This window comes from Bos taurus, chromosome 29, assembly GCF_002263795.3.
Source record: "Bos taurus isolate L1 Dominette 01449 registration number 42190680 breed Hereford chromosome 29, ARS-UCD2.0, whole genome shotgun sequence".
Lineage (NCBI taxonomy): Eukaryota > Metazoa > Chordata > Mammalia > Artiodactyla > Bovidae > Bos > Bos taurus.
Window position 1 is genome coordinate 5049865 of NC_037356.1, and position 23216 is coordinate 5073080.

At 37.3% G+C, this 23216-nt stretch overlaps 1 protein-coding gene across 1 annotated transcript; it reads left to right on the forward strand.

Annotated features, from left to right (window-relative positions):
* Positions 1–634: 634 nt before the first annotated feature.
* CHORDC1 (cysteine and histidine rich domain containing 1) lies at positions 635–22593 on the forward strand. Its single transcript, NM_001045912.2, has 11 exons — positions 635–799; positions 4629–4678; positions 7292–7348; positions 8566–8723; positions 11914–12017; positions 12664–12722; positions 16442–16512; positions 17613–17718; positions 19456–19575; positions 20213–20275; positions 20558–22593. Exons 1-11 carry the CDS (start codon positions 736–738, stop codon positions 20702–20704), a joined length of 999 nt encoding a protein of 332 aa, NP_001039377.1. The 5' UTR covers positions 635–735; the 3' UTR covers positions 20705–22593.
* Positions 22594–23216: the final 623 nt, after the last annotated feature.

A 23216-nucleotide genomic window follows, 5' to 3' on the forward strand; every position in this document is an offset into this window, starting at 1 on the left:
TTGAAACCGCTCCCGATGCCTACACCTTCTCCACGCTTCCGAGATCGGAACAGTGGAGACGGGGGGGATTGTACACCATCCAGCTCAGTTATTAAAGAAGAACGTTCCGGGAAGGGGAGTCAGAAAGGCTGCACGACCCTCCGCTCGTTCTCAGAACGATCAGGAGCCAACGTCCCAGCCGCGCGTAGATGCCTCACCCCAGTCCGAAGAGGAAGGAGGTTGCTGGGCGGCGGCGGCGGGGAGCGGGGCGGTCTCCGTGCTGCGCGGAGGACACGCGACCCGCAGAGCCGAGGGAGGCGGGGCGCGCCCGGAGGCCCAGCTTCCGGCCTGCGAGGCCTGTCCCGCGAGTCCCCGCGCCGCGCCTGCAGCCCCGCCGCGCCGCGGAGCCCCACCTGCGAGGCCTCCGCCCGCTTCCCCCGCCGCTTCCCGTCGCGCCTGCAGCCCCGCCGCACCGCGGAGCCCCACCTGCTGGACCCCCGCCCCGCCCTTCGGCCCGCCCAGCCGCCGCACCGCCCTCTTCCCCTGCCGCTCCGCGGAGCCCAACCTGCGGGCCCCCCGCCTCTTCCTTGGCCTCTTCTCGTCACCGCTGCGCCTGCGCGGCCGGAACCTTCGCGAAGGTTCCCGAGGCGGAGCTGGCCGTTCCCGGAAGCCGGCAGCTTGCGCGCCCGCAAGCCCGGGTCGCGCGCTGGGGGTTGCAGAGGCAGTGAGTGGCGGTTCCGGCGTCCGGGAAGGAGAATGGCCCTGCTGTGCTACAACCGGGGCTGCGGCCAGCGCTTCGACCCCGAGACCAACTCTGACGGTGAGAGAGGCGCCGCCGCCCCCTCCCCTCCACCTCCTCCCGGGGACGCCCGGGGCCTCGCAGGCTGACCCCGCCGGGCCGCCGCATCTTCCCGGGGACGCCCAGGGCCTCGCAGGCTGACCCCGCCGGGCAACCGCATCCCTTCCAGAGGACGCCCGGGGCCTCCCAGGCTGACCCCGCCGGGCCGCGTCCCGAACTGCTCCCGGGTGCGGGGCCGCTCTGCGGGACCCGGCGACGGCGTCCGCACCCGGCGCCCGCCCTCGGCACAGCGCCCGGCGCACATGCTCCCCGGCCGTCCGCTCTCCCTCTGGGCCGGGTTAAGAGCATCGTTGTCCCCGCCCGCGCCTCTCGGAGCGGTGAGGTGTTAGCCAGGTGCCCTGGGCTCGCCGTGCGGTGGATGCGCGCTCGCGCGCGCGTGTGTGTGTCAGAGACAGACATGCACCGCAGGGTTGGGCAGCGGGCAGGTTATCCTGGCATTCACTTGACTCACTGTTTTAACCATACTTTTAAAAAAAACAAAACTGTTCTTGGTTCAGATTCTTTTGAATGGTTACGCTGTTCGGTTTTGATACATCTGTTCCAGTGGGAGATACCATTCGTCATCCGTTACTTTGTAGCCGTCCGTGTTCCTTGGGTATTTCTGCATGGCCTTCCCGTCTTAGTACTGCGCCGTCTGCAGGACACTGTGCTTAAATGTCCTCTGTAGCAGAGGTCCCAGACCTCCAGGACCTAATGACTGGTGATCTGAGGCGGAGCTGATGTAGTCCTCGTAGAAATAAAGTGCACAATAAATGTAACGCTTCAATCATCCTGAAACCATCCCCCATCCCACCCCACCGCCACCGGGTGGAAAAATTGTCTCCCGGGCCCAGGTGCCCAAGAGGTGCAGCTCTCCAGTACCCAGGTGTAGGATTAAGGATGTAAACTTGAGAGTTACTGACTAGGTGAATGATAGAAACTGATCAGTGGATTTGAATTTTGGTAGGTGAATGGAGTAAAGGACTGGATTCCTTGAAAACTGAGGAGTTAACAACACTTTCTCAAATTCCACTAGCATTTATTGTATGTTTTCTGTATGCCAGACATTGGTCGGTCACTTAATATATATTACGTTATCTCATTTAATCTTTACAACAACCCTGTGAAGTGTTTACCCAGTTAATAAGAGAAGTACAACAAGTTAGCAACAAGTTTCCTCATTGTATAGGGAATTAAAATCAAACTTTAAAAACTCTTTTTCACCTCTGATATACCTGAATGGTTATCTTGCTGCACAGGTAAATTGGGGACATAATTTAAAATGGTAAGCTCTTTGGTAGGCTTCTGAGGAAAATATAACTTTAATTACTTTTACAGTATTAATGTGAAGTTTTTCAGGGAGAAAATTACGAGACTTCAGTGGAAAAAACTCAAGGAACAAAGGTTTTAAAGCCCTTTGCTGTTGGTAGCCTATGTAAAAAGTAAATTGCTTTAGTGGCTATACCTATTCTGCTTTAATGTTAAAGAGGAAAGTGTTATGCTTTGTTGAATGGGATAATATGTATGTTTATAGGGTGTAAAGTACCAGCCTAATTTTAAGGGGAAATATAGCCAATTTTTTGGAAGTCAGCTCTGTGTGTGTGTGAAATGGTTCAGTGCCTAGGAAAGAGATAAGGGAAGCCGACGGAGTAGACAGTCTCAAGGATTGAGCATCCACAGCACTGAATTAAGTAGGGAACACTTTTAAGGTTGCTGAAAGTTTATTAGCCTAACAAAATTAGTTGTTCAGTCATGTCTGACTCTTTGCGACCCTGTGGACTGTAGCCTGCCAGGCACCTCTGTCCATGGAATTCTCCAGGAAAGAATACTGGAGGGGGTTGCCATTGCCTTCTCCAGGGGATCTTTCTGACCCAGGATTTTCAAACCCAGGTCTCCTGAATTGCAGGTGGATTCTTTACTGTCTGAGCCACCAGGGAAGCCCAGGGTTATTGTAGGGACTTACAATACTACAGGTAGGTGGGTTGATGGAAAATGGAGATACAAAAGCTAAAGGAGTGTTTTGGTGTGGTGATCTGCATGTGTTAAAACAGCTTTTGAAGAAGCATTTCTTCACTAACAATATTGTATTCAGTCCACACATTTGAGGAAACAAACAGCTACCAAGAGGCAGAGCCAAAATTTGAGCCTGGGTTAGACTCAGTGTTAAAAGCCCTGGTTCTTACCACTGCTGTCGGTAGCTTCTTACCCATAAAATATTACCTTGAGCTTAAGTGTCAAACTTGATTTTTTTTTTTAAGGACTAGAGAGAAAGATGTCCATCTGCATGATATTTAGCAGTGATTTTCAAGGACTGTTTATACAAGTTGTATGGTTAAGACCTGACTCACTCTTGCTGTTCTGCTGCCAGAATGTCCATTATTATATATGCCTGTGTCAGACATTATGCACTGTGTGCCTCGGACTGTATGTAAATTTGATATGAAATATGCTCTCTGTTCTCTACTTTGATTCTCCTCTCAAATTCCTGTTCCTCTACACTTTCATTTCTACTTTGAATCTCCTTTTCCAGCCCTCAATTCCACTACTACCCTTAATTAGTAGATCTTCTGAATCTGGGCTTAGGTACTGTACTGTGAACCTGACACTTTCTCGCTTTATTAGCTAGTATGGTCTCTATGTAGTACCTGGTTACTAACCAAAGAAACCATACTGACTTAATACAGGGATAGGGAGATTTTTGTCTCAGCACCAGAAATGTATCATCGGAGAAGGCAATGGCACCCCACTCCAGTACTCTTGCCTGGAAAATCCCATGGACGGAGGAGCCTGGTGGGCTGCAGTCCATGGGGTCGCCAAGAGTCAGACACGACTGAGCGACTTCACTTTCACTTTTCACTTTTCACTTTCATGCATTGGAGAAGGAAATGGCAAACCACTCCAGTGTTCTTGCCTGGAGAACCCCAGGGACGGGGGAGCATGGTGGGCTGCCATCTATGGGGTCACACAGAGTCAGACACGACTGAAGTGACTTAGCAGCAGCAGCAAGGTGATTCCAGGAATCAGAGGTTGTAGTCAGTTGAGTGCTAAACAGACACGAAAGTTTGAGCAAAGTATCCTTGTAAGAAAATTGCACAAGTGTGGAGCTGGCTTTTTTCTCAGCTCATGGTTCTATCTAACTAGGGAATAAATGTGTCTATTATTGTTTTTTAAACGTAATACTCCATATTGCAGACTATAATTCCATTTTCGTTAGAGAGTTAAGTAAAAATCGATGGTGTAGTGGGGGCGGGTAGGGAAATAATAGACTAACAATCAGTGACAAACCTGAAAACTTTGTAAAATTTAAGCCTCTTTTTGATAAGGTTTATATCTAGGAATTGACACCTACTTAAGAAAATTAAAATTAGCAATTAGATATTACTGATATATCAGTTTTTAAAAAATTGAACCTATTCTTCAAAAATGTCTTTTTACGGCATCTCTTGGGCAACTTTTATGGATCAATACACACAAAAACGTTTAAATTTGATAATATTTTTGTAAAAACAAAATTGAAATACAATACTAAAGTTTGGGTACTAAACAAATTTTACTGTAAAGATTAGAATACAAAATATAATTTGTTATACTTGAACTATGTGTATTTTTATTTATAGCTGTCATACTCAAATTAGAATTTTAACCTTTACTATTTTAATACAATGTTATATTAAGCATTGTGTGTCATGCATCAAACTGGAGCATTAGTGAAGTATTACCTGCATATGGAAAAAGGATTATATGTTAACACTGAAGGAAAATGGGTTTTCTTCATTGTGAAGTGTTTTCTTTTTTCTTTGCTTTTGACCAGATGCTTGCACATACCACCCAGGCGTTCCAGTCTTTCATGATGCATTAAAGGTAGGAGCTTGATACATTTTTGTCATAACATTTATGTAGTGAATTCAGAGGTATAATACTAGATCTTTTTTTTTCCTCCTCAGCTTATGCTTTCTTACTGACCATTTTGGAGTGCTTTAAGCAAGTGTTCCACTAGAGTCAAAGGAGACAGTAGACGGCAATCTGAAGGGTTTTTCCAGTTAGAAAATTATTATTTTTATTCCAGCTCTAATTTTCTACGTCCCTCATTTCTTCACCTGACTCTGAGGGGAAATGAAAGCAACTGTACTGATTCTTAGTCTTTCAACATTTCGGGCAGCTGTTGGCTCATAAGAGCAGCTCTGAATGTTAGGGAGGACTGTTACAAACACTTGGCAGTGCGACTCCGGACAGACGCCTAAGTTTAGATAATACAGTGCAGAAGAGAGGTGCCGCCAGTGTTTCTTGGTGTTCTGAAGAATTAGAGACATGACAGAATATTGTTCGATGTGTTGGGTGTATTGGTCTTTTAAAATTTATGATAATGAGGTACATTTTCCATTGTGTATCTCAAAAGAAAATGTTGCAACATGGCTGCTATGGTTTTAGGTTTTCTTAGGAACATAAGCCGTACATCATGTTTGTATTTATCAATGTCCTTTGAATTTCTAATTTTACATTTCATGGAGTAATTAGACCTTGGTGTTCAGCTGTTAGCCAAGTGTAAAAAACAATGATATACAAGCAAATAACAAGCCTATATTAATCTGGTTACCTCTAAGTGAGAGAAACAGAACAAACGTTCGATACCACAAATTGTGATCTGACTCCTTGCATCTTTGTGTTTTCTGATGATGTTTTTCCTCATATCTTCTAACCATGGGCACACTTCACTTCTCAGTTTGGGCTTCCTTTTTCCCTCTCATTCAGTTTATTTTGTCCTTACTTCACTTCTACAATGTACTTTTCATTTATGTGTGTCATTGGCAACTACAGATGAGTTCTGAAGTGACCCCTTATTCCAAAAATAACCTGCCTTTGCTGCTGCTAGTAATGATACCACTAACATTCTAGTCATTCACTCCATTGCTCCTCTGTTTATATCCAACTGTTAATTGTTCTGATTAAACTTGATGATTTTACTTGGGAGTATTTTTCTTTCTCTGTTCTAATTAGGTTCTGTTTATTATTGTTTTTATAACATTTCTTGAAGACCTAGACTTTCCAATACTACTGAATTTCACAGCCCAGTAGATTTTAAGCAAAATATCTCATCAGTAGATTGTGTACTCTTGTCAGTTTTCTGTTTAGCCAAGTAAAAAATTAAACATTGCATGAGCAAAAGAAAAAAACATTTTACTATTCAAGTTGTACATGCATGTTCCATCATGTCCAACTCTCTGCAACCCCATGGACTGTAGCCCACCAAGCTCCTCTGTCCATGGAATTTTCCAGACAAGAATACTGGAGTGGGTTGCCATTTCCTTTTCCAAATTATTCTTATTAGAAGAGGCACATTCAGGGAAAAGAACAGTTCTTAAGAAAAGACAGTTTGCAGCCCTATACTCGCAAACTTAATTTTTAATTTCCTTTTCACATTTGACTGAGGAACATCTCGGGTGGGCATTGGGAACAACTAGTCTATGTCGTGTGTATATCCCAGTATTCCCAGAATACTTAATTCTTCATATAGAATTAAGATAATAAAACTTTCTACATACAAAATAGCTTTACTGGTGACAATATTATCTATACTAACTAAACCTTTAATTTTGTACTCGTTATTTTTCATCTCAGTTCAGAGTAAAAGAAAATAAAATTTCAGAATAAAGGAAAATATGAATTATAGAATATTTGGCACTTCTTTTTAAAAAAACTTTTAAGTGTGTATTATGAAAAAGACACTACCAAATTCTTCATGTATATATTGAGAGAAACAGTGAGGCCCAGGTGGGTATCTGCAAAGCTGGCCCTTAGTCTGGATTTGAGACATCCCAAGCTTTGGGACTACTGCATTTTTATTTCCTTTTTCTTGTACTGTATTGGAATTATAGGTGACAACTTAAAGCAGTGTTTTGGTTAGGTACTTGATACTTTGTTTAGGAATCTCATAGTGCTTTACAGTTTCTATATTTGTATGCTTCTAACTGAAAAGCTCATGTCACCTTGAAAGATCTAACAGTGCTTAAGCTGCTACATTAAGTAGTGTTTTTCTGAAAATACAATGCTTATTGTTGAGAAACAACTATGCTGAGTATCTCTTAACTTACTGGATTTTAATCTAACTCACTTTTTAAAGTAAAGCACTTCGCTTGCACCCTAGATTCCTTAAAATATCTAATTTTATAAATTATAAAATGTTTTTGTTCTAAAAGTCAAGTACTATTCTAAATCAGAAGCAATTTCTGTTTCCATATTTTAAGGTGCTTCCTTTTATGATGGATCACAGCCGCATTGGTTAATTCATTTTTTTTAGTCAAAGACTAAACATTTAAATTGATTAATTATTTACAGCACTTTAATACTATAAATTTATATATATACGGGTCACTTTGCGACTCAAGGAGGTAAGTGCAAGTGGTATTTCAGTGAGTTGCGGTTCTTTTACAAAGAGTTTTCACTTTGTTTTCTTCTTTTGGCTCTTACGTTTCCTAGGGTTGGTCTTGCTGTAAGAGAAGAACAACTGATTTTTCTGACTTTTTAAGTATCGTAGTAAGTATTAATGTGTTTTTCTCTTAGATTATCCCCCAAAACGTACATATTACGGGAATCTCCAGATTTGAGGAGTCTGATTTTGGACAGCTTTTGTCTAGTCCTTGTTAACTTACAGATAGTCCCTTTCTTTTAAAATGGAGGTCACCTCCCTTCTGTGGCACTTAAAGTAGGGAATTTATCTGTTTTAGAGATTAGAGTTTCAAGATGTTAATTAACTACTTGTCAATTTATGTTTTTGATGTTAATAGTCCTTTTTTTGTTTTCATTTCTAGTGTACTTATATACATCTAAATTACACTCTAGAATTTTTTTCCTACAGCTTATTTTTTCTTTAGCTTTTTATTTTTTATTTGAAGTATAGCTGATTTATAGTGTTCTTTTAGTTTAAGATATACAGCATAGTGATTCACTTACACATATGTGTACCTCTTCTTATTCAGATTCTTTGCCATTACAGGTTATTATAAGATATTAAATATAGTTCCCTGTGCTATGCAGTAGTTCCTTGTTATTTGATGTTAGCAGTCTTAAATAGAACTCCATGAGGAGGCAACAATTTAAATCATATTCAGTTAGGAACAATAAATTATTGTTATCTCACATACCATGAAGTTGCACTATTATTCTGTGTACCCTTAAGAAAGAAGACCAAAGTTGCTAATTAAATGACATACCTTTGACCTTATGATTTCAGGGACGTTAAAATGTATGTCAATGGTATATAGAAAAGGGAGCTAGCATTTATTGACTCTATTGTATTTTTTATTTAATCCTCTCAAAAATTGTCTCAATTTTACTGATGAGGAAACAAGTTTAAAAAAATTAACTTGTTCAAGATCATATAGCTAGGAGCAGGAGAACTGAGACTCAGATTGAGGCCCTTTTGTATAAATAATTTGTAGAATTCTCTGTGAGATCTCCAGAGTTTGTAGCATAGTTTATGCTATTCCTTTAATAGAATAATTAAAGGAGATTATTTGTTAGGTCTAATTTAGAGGCCTCTTTTTAATGCATTATTCTACATGTAGGAACTCATTTACAAATATATTTAGTTTGAAGTTCTGTTTTTAGTTTTTTAAAATAAGTCAGTGTGTTAAAAGTGGAGAAAACATGGACTTGAATTTATGAATTAAGAATTGAAAATTAATATTTGTTACAGCATGTGAAATAGATAATAGGATAATTCTCAGTGAATGAATACCTTTCACCAACAGGGCTGTACGAAAGGAAGGCATAACAGTGAGAAGCCACCTGAGCCAGTCAAACCTGAAGTCAAGACTACTGAGAAGAAAGAATTATCTGAGTTGAAACCCAAATTTCAGGAGCACATCATTCAGGCCCCTAAACCAGTAGAAGCAATAAAAAGGCCAAGGTACACTTTATATAGCTATATACTCATGTTACACTTAATAACAGCATTTGTTCCTGGTATTACCTTTTACAATTTTGCATCATATCATTTGTAGCCTTTGTGTAGTTCACCAACTTTTGAACCATTTGGTTTTTCTCTCAGTTCAGTTGCTCAGTCGTGTCCAACTCTTTGCGACCCCATGGACTGTAGCACGCCAGGCTTCCTTGTCCATCACCAACTCCCAGGGCTTATTCACACTCTTGTCCATCGAGTCGGTGATGCCATCCAACCATCTCTCATCCTCTGTTGTCCCCTTCTCCTCCTGCCTCCAGTCTTTCTCAGCATCAGGGTCTTTTCAAATGAGTCAGTTCTTCACATCAGGTGGCCAAAGTATTCTGAGTTTCAGCTTTAGCATCAGTCCTTTCCATGAACACCCAGGACTGATCTCCTTTAGGATGAACTGGTTGGATCTCCTTTCAGTCCAAGGGACTCTCAAGAGTCTTCTCCAACACCACAGTTCAAAAGCATCAATTCTTCGGCGCTCAGCTTTCTTTACAGTCCAACTCTCACATCCACACATGACTACTGGAAAAACCATAGCTTTGACTAGAAGTAAGGACTCTATTTCTTAATATGCTGTCTAGGTTTGTCATAGCTTTTCTCCTGAGGAGCAAGCGTCTTTTAATTTCATGGCTGCAGTCACCATCGGCAGTGATTTTGGAGCCCAAAAAAATAAAGTCTGTCACTATTTTCATTGTTTCCCCATCTATTTGCCATAAAGTGATGGGACTGGATGCCATGATCTTAGTTTTCTGAATGTTGAGCTTTAAGCCAACTTTTTCACTCTCCTCTTTCACTTTCATCAAGAGGTTCTTTAGTTCTTCGCTTTCTTCCATAAGGGTGGTGTCATTTGTATATCTGAGGTTATTGATATTTCTCCCAGCAATCTTGATTCCAGCTTGTGCTTCATCCAGTCTGGCATTTCTCATGATGTACTCTGCTTATAAATTCGTTTTCTCATAGATAATACCTTTTCACTTCTATTTCCTTGAGGGCATACACACAGTAAAACTCCAGGGCAGGTTTGTTCACTGTATATGCAGTTATGCTCAGGGTGAGGGAGCCACACGTCTTTCTTGTGCTTTGGCATATATCATTTTCACTGTGGCATAGTGGAATTCTCTAAGGGAATCAATCGTCCGTGTCAGTTTGAATTGAAAAAGAACTTGGTTGCTTTCCTTTCCATTCTACCACTGTTTGTTGAATATTTTTTAAGACATTCTTCACAGAAAAACATTTCCTTTCCTTTCAAAAATTCTAGTGAATTTTAAAGCAGCTCATTTTATCATTACCGAGTATATAAATTTCCCTTGTATTGGGTCAGATTCTATATATTTGTCCATATTTTGCCACTTAGAATAAGCCTAGTCATTCATCTTTTACCCCCAGTTGTCTGAAAACTGTTAGTCTCATTACTGATCAATTTTTAATCTATTTGATTTACATGGCATATCTATTAAAATACTTTAAAAATACATTTTGCTCATTTTGCAGTAGAATTGCACAGATTCTTCATACTTGCTTACCCACTATACTCTGTTGTATAATCCCACATATGCTGGGATTGTTGGATATCACTGTTATACCAGGTCTTCTTCACATAGCCCTTGAGTACTTAGTTGTTTTAGAATCAAAATACAGGACTTAAAAAAAAAAGATGGTTTTTGGCCTCAAACATGACCTTTGTTGATATTCATACTGTGGATTAATGATTTCCCCAATTTTTCTTTATTAATCTTAAATAAATAAGTTTATAGCATCTTGACTAATATCCAACAAAGAAAAAACCCTCAGGGACTTTTTGATGTTTATTTTGTTTATTTAACCAAACTACTTAGAATGATTTTATTGTATATCCACCTTATTCATAATCATGAGAAATTTTATCACATGTCTTACTGATTGATTTGCCAGTTGTGGGGGAGGGAAGTCATAAAAAGACAAGAATTTTGACATGGATCATTATTAAATATTATAGTTGAGTCTACTGTAATTGACAGTATGAGGTAATATTTTTTAAAATAATAACTTCACTTTAATAACTTCACCTAAGAGAAAGAGAAATTAAGTATTTTCTCCTAAATTCATTGGATGGTACTACAGAGATTATGAGGACACAAGCTTTTATGTGCTTTGTTAGTGCCTCCTATGCAGCAGGTTTTTCATTAAGGATGGAGAATGAATAACCTAGGGTTTTTTAGCTTTCTTGTTGCATTTATTAGTATTCTTAACACTTATTGAATGTCTTAATTCTACATACAGCACTTTGCAAAGTGTTAGGGGCACTGTTGGCACTGTTTTTAGCCCTGCTACAGCTGCCTTGGGATGTAACTGCGTGAACAGGTGCGCGTAGTAGTGCCCACGTGACGGGAACTGTCTCCACCAGGAGGGATATGGATTCACTTCGTACATAATATTGCCTTAGTACATAATTATTCAGTTATGTACTGTTGTAATGATAAAATGAGCTGCTTTAAAATAAAATTCTTCTTTATTAGAATTTTTGAAAGGAAAGGAAATGTTTTTCTGTGAAGAATGTCTTAAAAAACATTCAACAAACAGTGGTAGAATGGAAAGGAAAGCCTCCAAGTTCTTTTTCAACTCAAACTGACTCCCTGACAAGGACGATTCCCTTAGAGAATTCCACTATGCCACAGTGAAAACGATACATGCCAAGGCACAAGAAAGACGTGTGGCTCCCTCACCCTGAGCATAACTGCATATACAGTGGACACACCTGCCCTGGAGTTGTGCTGTGTGCACGCCCTGCTGAGTGAATCACTTAGTGCATAATTGTTCACTTGGTCCGTACTTGCATGCTCGGGGTTTTCCTTGGGCCGTTCCTTCACAGTCCCCTCCGTGGAGTTGCTCATCTTGGCACATTTGGATTCTTAGTCTTTTCTTCCTTCCCATTAGCACAATTTGTGTTGAAAGTAGCATGGTTATTTGATATTTAGTATCAACATTTTTCTGCTAAAACTTAGAAACGTAGCTATATTATAGCAGTTATTGTAAAATACTTTTTTAATTAGAAAGACTTGATTCACAAAGCTTTTGACTTATCATAAGTAGACTCTTAAGTATATTTATTTTTAGTAAAAGAAATGTTTTTGTACCTCAATAATGGTAATAAAGTTTCCAAAATCTCTAGCCCGGATGAACCAATGACAAATTTGGAATTAAAGATATCTGCCTCCCTAAAACAAGCACTTGATAAACTTAAACTGTCATCGGGGAATGAAGAAAATAAGAAAGGTAAGATTTTGCTTTTTATATTTTTCTGTTCAGTTAGCCAGTTATCTAAAAGAAGCAGAAGCAGTATAGTTTATAGCATATAGATATAAAAAAGTAGTACTTTGTAGTAAAGAACTTTTTTGTTTACTGAATGTGTGTTAAACCACAGAATGAATTTGTGATTAATTTCATTTTGTTTTTATTAAAAAGGAGAACCTGTTAATTTTTTTTTATTCTGTTACTCATTACTTTTTAACAGTGAATTAAGCTTTTTTGTAAATGTTTCATTATGCATGATATAAAATATATTCAGCATTCTCTGACCCATACCTGTTATCTGGGGAAAAAGAATCATGATTTCTCTTTTACATAAGGTAAATATACTGGATATAGGGTGCATTATAGAATAGAAGTGCATCATGTCCTGTGCCATTTTGGGAATATAGGCAAGATTTAATCACAATAGTTGGCTTCTGATTCATTTTTATGTGTGTTACATGAAAGGTCACACAGAAAACTGTTAAGTAAAATCATGTAAAATAGCAGTTTTTTTGTATTTAGATTTTTTTTTTTAAATACTCATTTTAAGAAAAGGGTACTTTTTAAGAAAGCACTATAGTAAAAATGTTCTATTTTAATGTTTCTATTTTGTTTTTCTTTCTTTTAGAAGAAGACAGTGATGAAATTAAGATTGGAACCTCATGTAAAAATGGAGGGTGTTCAAAGGTATATATTATAAAATTTGTGTTACGTCTGGAAGTAAACTTTTTATTTTGAGAAAAGAGTAATGTACTGACTCAGTTAGATACAAACATTTACGTGCCTGTTATGTGTTGGGCACTATTCCATGGAGCAGGACTATGAGCATGCGCCTGTCCCTGAGGAGTACGTCTGATAGATCACAGGAATAAACAGGTCTAGTTCTGTCAGCATTTACTGAGCACTTCTTGTGTGCCGGAGATGGTTTTAGGGACTGGAAATGTGGTATTAAATAAACCAAAAATCCCTGTTCTTGGGGAGCTGATATTCTGATTTTGGGGAGGACAACAAATAAGTTCTTAACTGCTGTGAATTTAGGTAGACTTGAATAAAGCTGACAAGGAGATACAGAGTAAAACTATTTATGGGCACTTATCAGGGAAGTCCTTTTTGATATGGTGACACTAAGTCAGAAATCTGAATGATGTAGCAGATGAGTTGTGTAAACTTTGGAGTAGATGTGGGAGTAGTATGTTTAGAGGCTTTAGAGCTTGGCTACTCAAGAAATTATAAGAAAAGTCAGTGGAGGATTGATCAAGGGTATGAAACAGGGTATGAAAGGCAGGCAAGATTATGGAGGTCCTTGTACGTCGCAGTGAGGAGTTCGGGCTTTAGTAAGTATAATATAAAGCCGTAGTCTGTTTAAGGAGGGACTTTAAAAGGATATCTTTGGCTGATGAATGGTAAATTTAGTGGTGCAGGAGTGGAATCAAGGGAAGGAAAACCAGCTAGGGTGCTATTTTGAAAAACCAGGCATTGGCATGTGTTTTAGAGAAGTAGTTACATGTAGGATGTCATCAGACATCTCATTGAGGCTTCTTTCTGCCCACTCTGTGTGATAGTACACCCTCACCACCATTTCCATACTGTCCTTATTTCCCCACAGCACTTACACCTTATTCCATACTACTTATTTTACAGATTTCGCCTCCCTTCTTCACTCATATAAGATTCGAAAGGAAAACATTTTCTCTTTTCTATGTTTTGAGTGCTAGAACAGTGCCAGCACATGACAAGCACGTTAGAATGAATGACACCTGGAAGTATTAGCAGGACCTGCTGATAAACCAGAAATGAAGCATCTCAGTGCACCATTAACTGAGGAGGAGACATTGGAGTTAGGGTTGGGAGCAGGTTTGCAGTCTTCTTTCATGCTGAGTTTGGGATCACCTTGTTCCTTTAGAGATGGAAATACAAATGCATTCCCATGTATTTAAGGTAGATGTAGTAGATAGAGAACGATTAATTCTTTGGGTGCGGGAGGTGCAGTGGAGGTGGTGGGGTCTGTAGGCATGTCAGAGTGAAGGTATCCCAGATGAATTTTGAGAAATGAATGACAGTTCTATAAATGGAAAAGGATATTCCAAGCAGAGAGAGCAGTCATGTACAAAAATCAAAAATGTCAATGATAATGATACAGAATTTGCTGATGTAAAGTTGAGATCAAAAGAAAAGTCGGGCTAGATCCTGAAAGGCTTGCTGCTCACAGCTTAGGCCTTCCTTTAGGTCACGGTGGCCATTGAAGTAATGTTTCTAAAGTTTTTTCACTGAAATACAACATTGAATATATATAAATACAAGTTTATTAGTCAGAGTGCATATGTTTCCTCTCATCCATTATTTCCTTTCCCAAAGGTAACTACTTTTTTCTCTCAACATAGATTAGTTTTACCCACTTCTAAAATTCACTGTAAATAAAATCATAGAACAGGTACTTAAGTCTGTCTTCCTTGCTTAACTGTTTGTGGTTATCTTGGTTTCATGTAGCTGTAATTTATTCCTTTTCATTGCTTTAAAGCATACCATTGTTTGAGTGTGCCAATCAGTTTATCCTTTCTACTGTCCTGTGAAGTTTATTGATTCATGTTATTATGGACATATTTGTGCATGACTTTGGGATACGTTTACACATTTCTTTTAGGTAGATAACTAGAAATAGTGTTGCTTCTTCAGTGTGTGAGAGTGTGTGTGTGTGTGTGTGTGTGTGTGTGTGTGTGTGTGTGTGTGTGTGTGTGTCTGCAGCTTTAGCAGGTCCTCCCACCTAATTTTACAAAGTGGTTGTGTTTATACTCTTAGCAGTGATATATGAGGCTGGGTCCATTTGTTCTACAGCTTGGTAACACTTCTGTAATATCAGTCTTTTATATTCAGCCACTCTGGTGAATGTGGAATGTTCCCATTGTGATTTTAATTTGCACTTTGCTGATGATGATGTTGACTGCGCTCTTGTATGCTTGTATGCCTGTTGGCCATTTGGATGTCCTCCTTTGTGACACTGTCCAAAATCTGTATCTGTTTTTCTATTAAGTTGACTTTTTCTTAATGATTTTAAGGATTCTTCATCTGTTTTAGCTGCAAGTCTTTTGTCAGAGAGACTATACTTTTTCACCGCCTTAATAATGTCTTCTAATAAACAGTCTCTTTAAATTTAATGAAACTCAGTTTGTTCATCTTTTCCTTCATGATGGGCTTTCTCTATCCTCTTTAGGAAGTCTGTTTCTTTTTGGGCTTAGAGGCACATTTAAATGTGCAGACCACTGGCACTGATTATTGTATATGGTTTGAGGTAGCGGTATTTAAAGGGCTTTAAACAAGAGAGTGGTGCATGTTTAAGTAGATGGTAGAGTCCAGAAACTGAAGGCAGAGAAATTCATCAGAATCTTTTAGCAGAGTTTCATTGCCGAGAATCTGCTAGTGATCTTGAGGAAGTTTAGCAAATTAAACTGGTAAGATTTTTTTTAAAATTCAGGTTGACAGGATTTTGTGATAGACTACATGAGGGTAGAAGGTAAAGAGAACCTGAAGAGGACTTGAAGAATTTTTACTTTGAGAGATTCAGTAGATACGGTGCCATCAGATAAGGTGGGGAAGAAGAGCAGGAGGTCTGGGGAACAGTAGTGATAGAAGTTCAGAATCTTAATGCGCTGGGTTTTGGGTGCCCATGGAATATCTTCAGGAGATACACACCCCGTAATCTGAATTTACAAAAAGTAAATGTACAGAATTTTATTTTCTGTAACTGTAGGATGGTTGCTGTAAATACCAAAGTAGACAGAAAATATACTACTGGCTGCATCTATGTTTTATTAACATAACTTTTTGTGAATTCATCTGTAGAGCCTTCATCTACAGCAGCAATGGGGCCCGGATCTTCCAGACAAACCCTGGATATATATATAGGTCTGCAGCTCATTTTACCCTTTGTAGGGATAAGAAGTCATCACCCTGGACTTCCAGAATTGCTTATTCGATTTTCCATTTCAATTCATAATGCTCACAGAGTTTACTGTGTGAGCACATAATCATGCTATAACTATGTTTCTGATGAGAACACTAATTTCTTGGTTTTAGTATTGGCCTGTAAATTTCTAGAACATACCTGAATATGTTTGGAATATGTTGGGATGTGTCCTCATACCCAAAAGTCTAAAAAACATCTGATACATCCTGTTGCCTACTTTAATATTTACCTTTTTCACAGGGAACTGAAATTTAAGCATATCTAAACAGGAATCTTTTTTCATTCCTTATTGGAATGGCCTGAGGTGAATTTATGAATGTTCTAGGTAATTGTTACCTCTTGGGCATTTTCATAGTTCATAGAGGTCACCAGTACTTACAAATACATGTGAAATGTAACATTGAGATATGAAACTAATTTTTTCCCTCTTTTTTTTCTCTTGTAGACATACCAGGGTCCACAGAGTCTAGAAGAAGTCTGTGTATATCATTCTGGAGTACCTATTTTCCACGAAGGGTAACTTAAACCAGACTAATGAAAACTTTATGGTAGATGTTAGAAATGTTAATATGCCTTTAAACATTATTTGCCATGTGACAATATTAGGTATTTTACTTATATTGTCATTTAAACTTTAACATAGAAATGTGAGTTTGCCTTCTTTTTACAGGTGGGAAAACTGATACAAGGTTATGGTTGAAGTGACCACTGTGATTCAAACCTCATGTGTTTTAATATTCCTTTATATTACAATAGGATACTTTTTTTCTTTAAGCTGAATAGGTGTTTTGTTGAAGAGCTGCCCTGCCCATTGGTAGGACATTTGGAATTTGGGGCCCTGGGACACTAAGACCCCAACATTGTGGCATCTTGAGAAAACCAATACTTCTCCACAGCCCTCAGCTGAGCACCTCTCTCATTATGTTACACTGTAGTTTATAGAAACACAGTACTATGAAAATCTTCCACTCTGTTTCCATATGTTCAGGACACAAACCCTAAGTTTTACTGTAATTTTTGTCTTCCAGTGTTAGATCTTTCTTGAGTAAATAGTGTTAGATTTTTCTCAAGTTAATTTTTTACTTACTTTGGGATTGCCTATCACAGGTTATGTAAACATTCGTTTTTAGATTTTTTGCATGTTCTCACTTTCCTGGTTTATTCAAATATGAAGGTCTTCAATCTTTGATCAACCATTTCATAGTAGCTTCATGAGGAAACTGAGATGCAAACTGTCAGTGAAAAGCTGATTTTGGATTTTGTGATGGTTTTAAGCATCTTCGCTCAGGAATGCCAGAATTGCTATACTAAATGGCATTCTGGTTATTGGTCTTCTGGTAGTGTTAACTGTTTAGCAACTTCAGTCACTCAGTCATGTCTGACTCTTTGCAACCCCATCAATTGCAGCATGCCAGGCCTCCCTGTCCATCACCAACTCCTGGAGTTCACTCAGACTCACGTCCATCGAGTCTGTGATGCCATCCTTTAGCAACTTAGACACTTGTAAAATACTAAAGTTACATGCTTACTTTTTTAAGTTACTTATTACTATAACACTTCCAAATTTAATTGACTGTCAGATTTTATTTCTAAAATTTTTCTATGATAATTTAAAGGATGAAATACTGGAGCTGTTGTAGAAGAAAAACTTCTGATTTTAATACATTCTTAGCCCAAGAGGGCTGTACAACAGGGAAACACATGTGGACTAAAAAGGATGCTGTAAGTAATGTTTAAAAAATAGCCTATTGGAGTGTATTTATCTGAGTCATTTTGAAGACATTTGAGATTACTCTGTCTTTAGATTCAAGAAAAAAAAAAAGTTCCTCAGTTTGATGAACCTAACTAAAATCTAAAATTAATCTGAGTCAAGCTCTTAACGCACTGCTCTTTGATCAGAATAACCATTGTGTATATTGATTACAAATATGTAGATTGTTTTGAAATAGTAAGCTAGTCTAAATGGAAGCATATTTTTCTGTAATTGCATACTTTGTTTTGACTTTTTCTGTTTAAAAATCACTTTTCTGGTCATTTGAGTTACCATTGAGACCTCTGATGCTCTTTTGGCCCCTTACTGTCATTCAGCCATTTATACATGACAGACACTCCATCTAGTGGCCAAACGGTAGGATTGTAGACTTGTTTCTTTGGAATTGTTTATGTTTTTGTGTTTTTTAAATTTATTTATTTTAATTGGAGGCTAATTGCTTTACAGTATTGTGGTGGTTTTTGCCATACATTGACATGAATCAGCCTCTGCTTGCTACCAGAAAACTTAGCAAAAGAAAAGCGAAAGCATCAGTTTCTACTTACCTAACAGCATTTTAAAAGACTTGTAGCTATGCAAATAATCTCGGAAAATCCCATTAAACTGTAAGAAGGCAAGCAACTCATTGCTAAATACATATTTGTTAGTTGTTATTAACGTGTCTTTTAATACATTAAATTAGTTTTATGTGCTGTATTGGCACTAAAAAGTCCAAGACAATGATGTTTTCAGTGTGTGTATCTTTATGTTAGATTACTTTAGGAATTCAGTGTATATTAGCATATATTATTATGTCTGCTTTTTAATAACACTTGGGTTAGATATTGTAAATGTTATCTGTTAAGTTATAATGATTTGTCTACCACAAAACTTCTATGAGTGTTTTATTAGTAAAAAGTGAAATCTCCCTGTATTTTCTCCAAGGTACGAAAATTTGAAAGTTTTGCTTTGAAAAAATAAAATGTTGTTTTGTGTGCTTAAGTTTTCATAGTATAACTCTTGATGAAAAACACCTTTTTATTATTTTTTAATGCATATAGTTGTCAACTATTGAGTGACTAAGCCAGGTGTTTAAGGGCAAAAAAATTTAAGTGGTGTAAGTAATTTAAATTCAGTTGGCGTAATTATACAAAAATATAAATACTGCTTTTTCAAATAATAGTGTCTCACAATCTCATGCATTAAATTACCCTCAGTTATAAGACACATCACACTTCATCTTTCAAGTAGTTATTGTTACAGCAGTGTATCATTCATAGGTAATAATTTATTTCCATAATAGTAATCAAAAGATTATTTCCACAAATTCTTACCTTTTATTCGTGTTATTGTAAGAGGAAAATATTCAATAAGAACAGCAGACACTTAAAACTAGTCAATTATTTTTCCTCAAATTTCAGTGTGTAGAAAATAACTGGAAAGTTATTATGCATGAGATTAAGATGTTGTCTGGTTTATATTGTTGAGCAAATATCTCTACTTCAGTCTCAAAAGTATGGTCTTAAGTCATAAAGCTAGTATTTTGTTTTATTGGTTAAACTTCTTGATAGGGGCTTTAGAATTTGTTTATGCTTAAAAATATTAAGGGCTCAATTTTATGTGGTGTTTTTCTCAATTTTAATGGGTCAGATTACTCTTTTTAAGAGGTTAAGACACTTTGTAAATTCAAAGTTTCTCTTATATTGCAGGGGAAAAAGGTTGTTCCGTGTAGACATGACTGGCATCAGACTGGGGGTGAAGTCACCATTTCAGTATATGCGAAAAATTCACTTCCAGAGCTCAGCCAAGTGGTAGCAAATAGCACATTGGTGAGTACACTAGGCAGCTCTGTCCTGTGCGTTGTCCCATTGAAAGTGTGTGTGTCTTCTCTGTGTCAGGTTGCGGCTGCAGCGTGCAGGGCCCTCCATGTTGCTGTGCGGGCACTTGGTAGCCCGGGCCCTCTCCAGCTGCGGCGTGTGTGTCTTAGCTCCCCAGCCAGGGCTCGAACCTTCATCCCTGCATTGGGAGGCGGATTCTTCCAGTGGTGTTCCCTGGAACACCAGGGAAATCACTACACATTATTCTTACTGTATTGTAAAATGTTGATCTTGCTTGAGCTGTTTTAAGATTTTTAAAAGTTTCTCCAATTCAAAAAAATAATTTGAAATTACTTTCCTAGAAACTACTTTAAGTGAACGTTCTCAGCGAGATATTTCTGAAGCATCCTGAAAGTACTGTAGTGGCTTAGAAGATTTATAGATAATAATGCTACTTAGTTCTCAATATGAAATTCCATGTTAATATTTTTTTCACTGTTAACGGTTTTCTCAAAGTATAATATTGGCAGTTCCTTAAAATAACTTAAATGATTTTTATCCGTGTCTTCTTATTTTTATAATCACTGTTTTAATATCATAAATCCTTACTTTGGTTTTGATCCATTAATCTACTTTTTTTTTTTTCCAGTTAAATGTACACATTGTATTTGAAGGAGAGAAGGAATTTCATCAAAATGTGAAATTATGGGGTGTAAGTATTATAAATCCAGCAGAATTTTTTCTTAGTATTTAAAATGCCATTTTATAATAAAAGACAGTACTTTAGGTAAGCATTGATGCAGAGTAGATAAATAACTTAGCATTATTTCTTACCCAGGAGTTTACATCTAAGGCTAGAGATGACCTTAGAAGCTTGGAGTTTTGACTGTTAGCAGTAGGCATAGACATGAAATCTTGTGTATCATTTAAACTTATTGCCTCTAAAATTAGTAAAGCCATCCAGAATACTGGCATTTTCTTTAATATGTTACAGGTGATTGATGTAAAGCGAAGCTACGTAACTATGACTGCAACAAAGATTGAGATCACCATGAGAAAAGCTGAACCTATGCAGTGGGCAAGCCTTGAACTGCCTGCAGCCAAAACCGAGGAAAAACAAAAGGAAGAGACAACGGAATGAGTTGGGAAGGGAAGGAAATGTTACTGGCTGTTTCAGAATTCTTGCTATGTGGTCAAGTGGTGGCTTGCCGCTGTGCTCTTGTTTTCTTGTTGTTGTTGAATCTGGCATTTCAGGGTCTGCAGTAGGTTAAAGCCAAAGTTGGTTTATCTTTTTGTGCCTCCCATATCGCTTTTGAGTTACCTAAATTAATTCTTCATTTCTCTTCACTAATAGAACTGTAGTTGTGTCCTATACTTGAAGAAGCTAGAAAATGGCTCATAACAGTTATAATATTTCTTAGCATAATATTACATTAATCAGAGAAATGTAAAGAAACATTTGTTTTTACATCTCTTTCTTTTATCCTATAATTAATCACTAAAACAAGATGGAATGTCAAATTTTTAATTAGCTTTTTCATGAATCTGTGTTCCTATGATACTTGAAAATCTTTAAGGAAGAGATGAAGCTCTGCATTGCTTTTCCACTCAACAATAACATTTTGTAGGGGGATTAACTCATGGTAGTGTCATACTTAAGTAGTAGCAAGGAAATACAAACATTGATTAACAAATCAGAATTCATTTACAACTAATTGGATTAAAAATTACATCAGTACCTGTATACTTGCCAAGCACTGTGATCTAAGAATATAGGAAACATAAATAATTAAAAGGTATCAATTTGATTAAAATTCACCATTTTATAAGACTAAACAGTAGTGTTAACATCTCTTTCCTAATTATTCATAAGGTCTTTGTATGGTGTTATGACTGAATTGTACCTAACTTACAGTTTGTGCCTGCCCTCTTAGAATCTTTTATAAGTTATAAAGATAAATTATATATATTATCTGGCCTCCCTGGTGGAAAACTGTCTGTAAAATTGCAGGCTAAAAGACTTTTGGAAATACATAAGGGTATCAGAAAAGTAAATACTTAAACTTTGCTTTATGACAGCTATTACATGTGAAATAAACAAAATAGCTTATTCTTTTGAAGGTTTTTTTTTTTTTAAGTTTTCACAAACAGCTTGACAATTCTAGGTGATACAGTGTTGATTATATATTGTATTGATTAAACATAGGTATCACAGAATTAGATAGTTCATGCTAATTGAACCCATTAAAGGATAATTAGTTTTTGAGGCAGTGCAGAGTTCACAAAGGAAACTGAAATTAAGACATGTTATGAAGGCAGAAACTACGGCAAAACTTAATACATGTGAGTATATATTATGTTTATGTAGATTAAAATAATTATTTCTTAAGCTTCTTGAGTGTTTTTCTTTCTTGGTATTAATGGACTTGAAAAGTTTGCGGAAGTACAGTTTTAGTTAATAGTGTTTCTCAAGTCTATTACCCTTAACAAATAAATAACTATTAGATGTAGTTAGTATAATTATTAAATGGTTTAGCTGTGTTACGTATAAAGACAGAAAAATTGGCAGCCAGCTTTTATGACACTAAAATACCATGGCAAGAAATTTTTGCACTGGAGATTGGACCCAAACGAAATGCATATTTCTAGTACTTGGGGTTGTATTTAAATTTTTTTAACTTTTCATAATTCTGGAACCTGAGTTCATTTAGAGACATGAAATCTAGAATAAGGATTGATAATTGATTTGATTTGAGATAAGGTTACTAGGCCCTTTACTGATCATTCCTTCCTGAGGTTTTTCCCCCTAAGCAATACGTGATATGTACCCTTGAACTATTACTTAAAGCAAGAATATTATTCATGTAAGAGTTAGTTACAAACCACTCACCTTTATATATAATGTATTATCTATACATTATATACTCACAATTTATGTATTTAGTCTGATTATACTAGGGACCATTCTATTTCCTTTGTTATTCCTGTGAACCTCTGAATTTGTTGCATAAATAAAAATCTAAATATAAACAATTATCTTAGACTCATACGTACAGTTAAAATTAAGTAGAATGAGTTTTAATTATCAATCTGGGTCAAAATTCTGGGTAACTTTATTCAGTTGTTGCTCTAGAAAAGCTTCGTCTATCTTAGTGTATTCATAGTAATTACTATAGCAAAATAAAGCTAGGTTTATTGTACACTTGATAACTAATCTGATGGGTAAGTCAACATTTTAGGGAAATTTAAAATAGCATTTTTCTTGCTTGGCACGTTCACTAATATAAAGGAAGAAAAGTGCTGAGAATTTGAACTTTTATTTTTAACCTCTTATTTTCATATAAGTTTAGATTTGCAGAAGTTGCAAAAAAGTACAGTTTTTTTTTATGTCCTGTATTAATCTTCCCCAACTGCTAAAATCTTACATATCATTAGAACATTTACAAAACTAAGAATTAGCCTTGCTACAATACCATCAACTAACGTTGAACATTAGTTTTGATTATTTGTTTTTAGTAGAACACGATTTTCCGAGTAGCTCTTGAGACCTAGTATTTTGATAGTAATTAAAACCAGCAATTTATGAGCCATTAAAATATAAATTGAAATCAACCTATCATAGACAAACATTGTAACCAAATATTAGCAGAGTA

Excerpts from the sequence above, each read along its gene's own strand:
- CHORDC1 (NM_001045912.2), top strand. The coding sequence starts at position 736 with ATGGCCCTGCTGTGCTACAACCGGGGCTGCGGCCAGCGCTTCGACCCC. Across the intron at positions 12,723-16,441 it reads AAAATGGAGGGTGTTCAAAG|ACATACCAGGGTCCACAGAG; the intron begins GTATATATTATA and ends TTTCTCTTGTAG. Across the intron at positions 17,719-19,455 it reads TGTGGACTAAAAAGGATGCT|GGGAAAAAGGTTGTTCCGTG; the intron begins GTAAGTAATGTT and ends CTTATATTGCAG.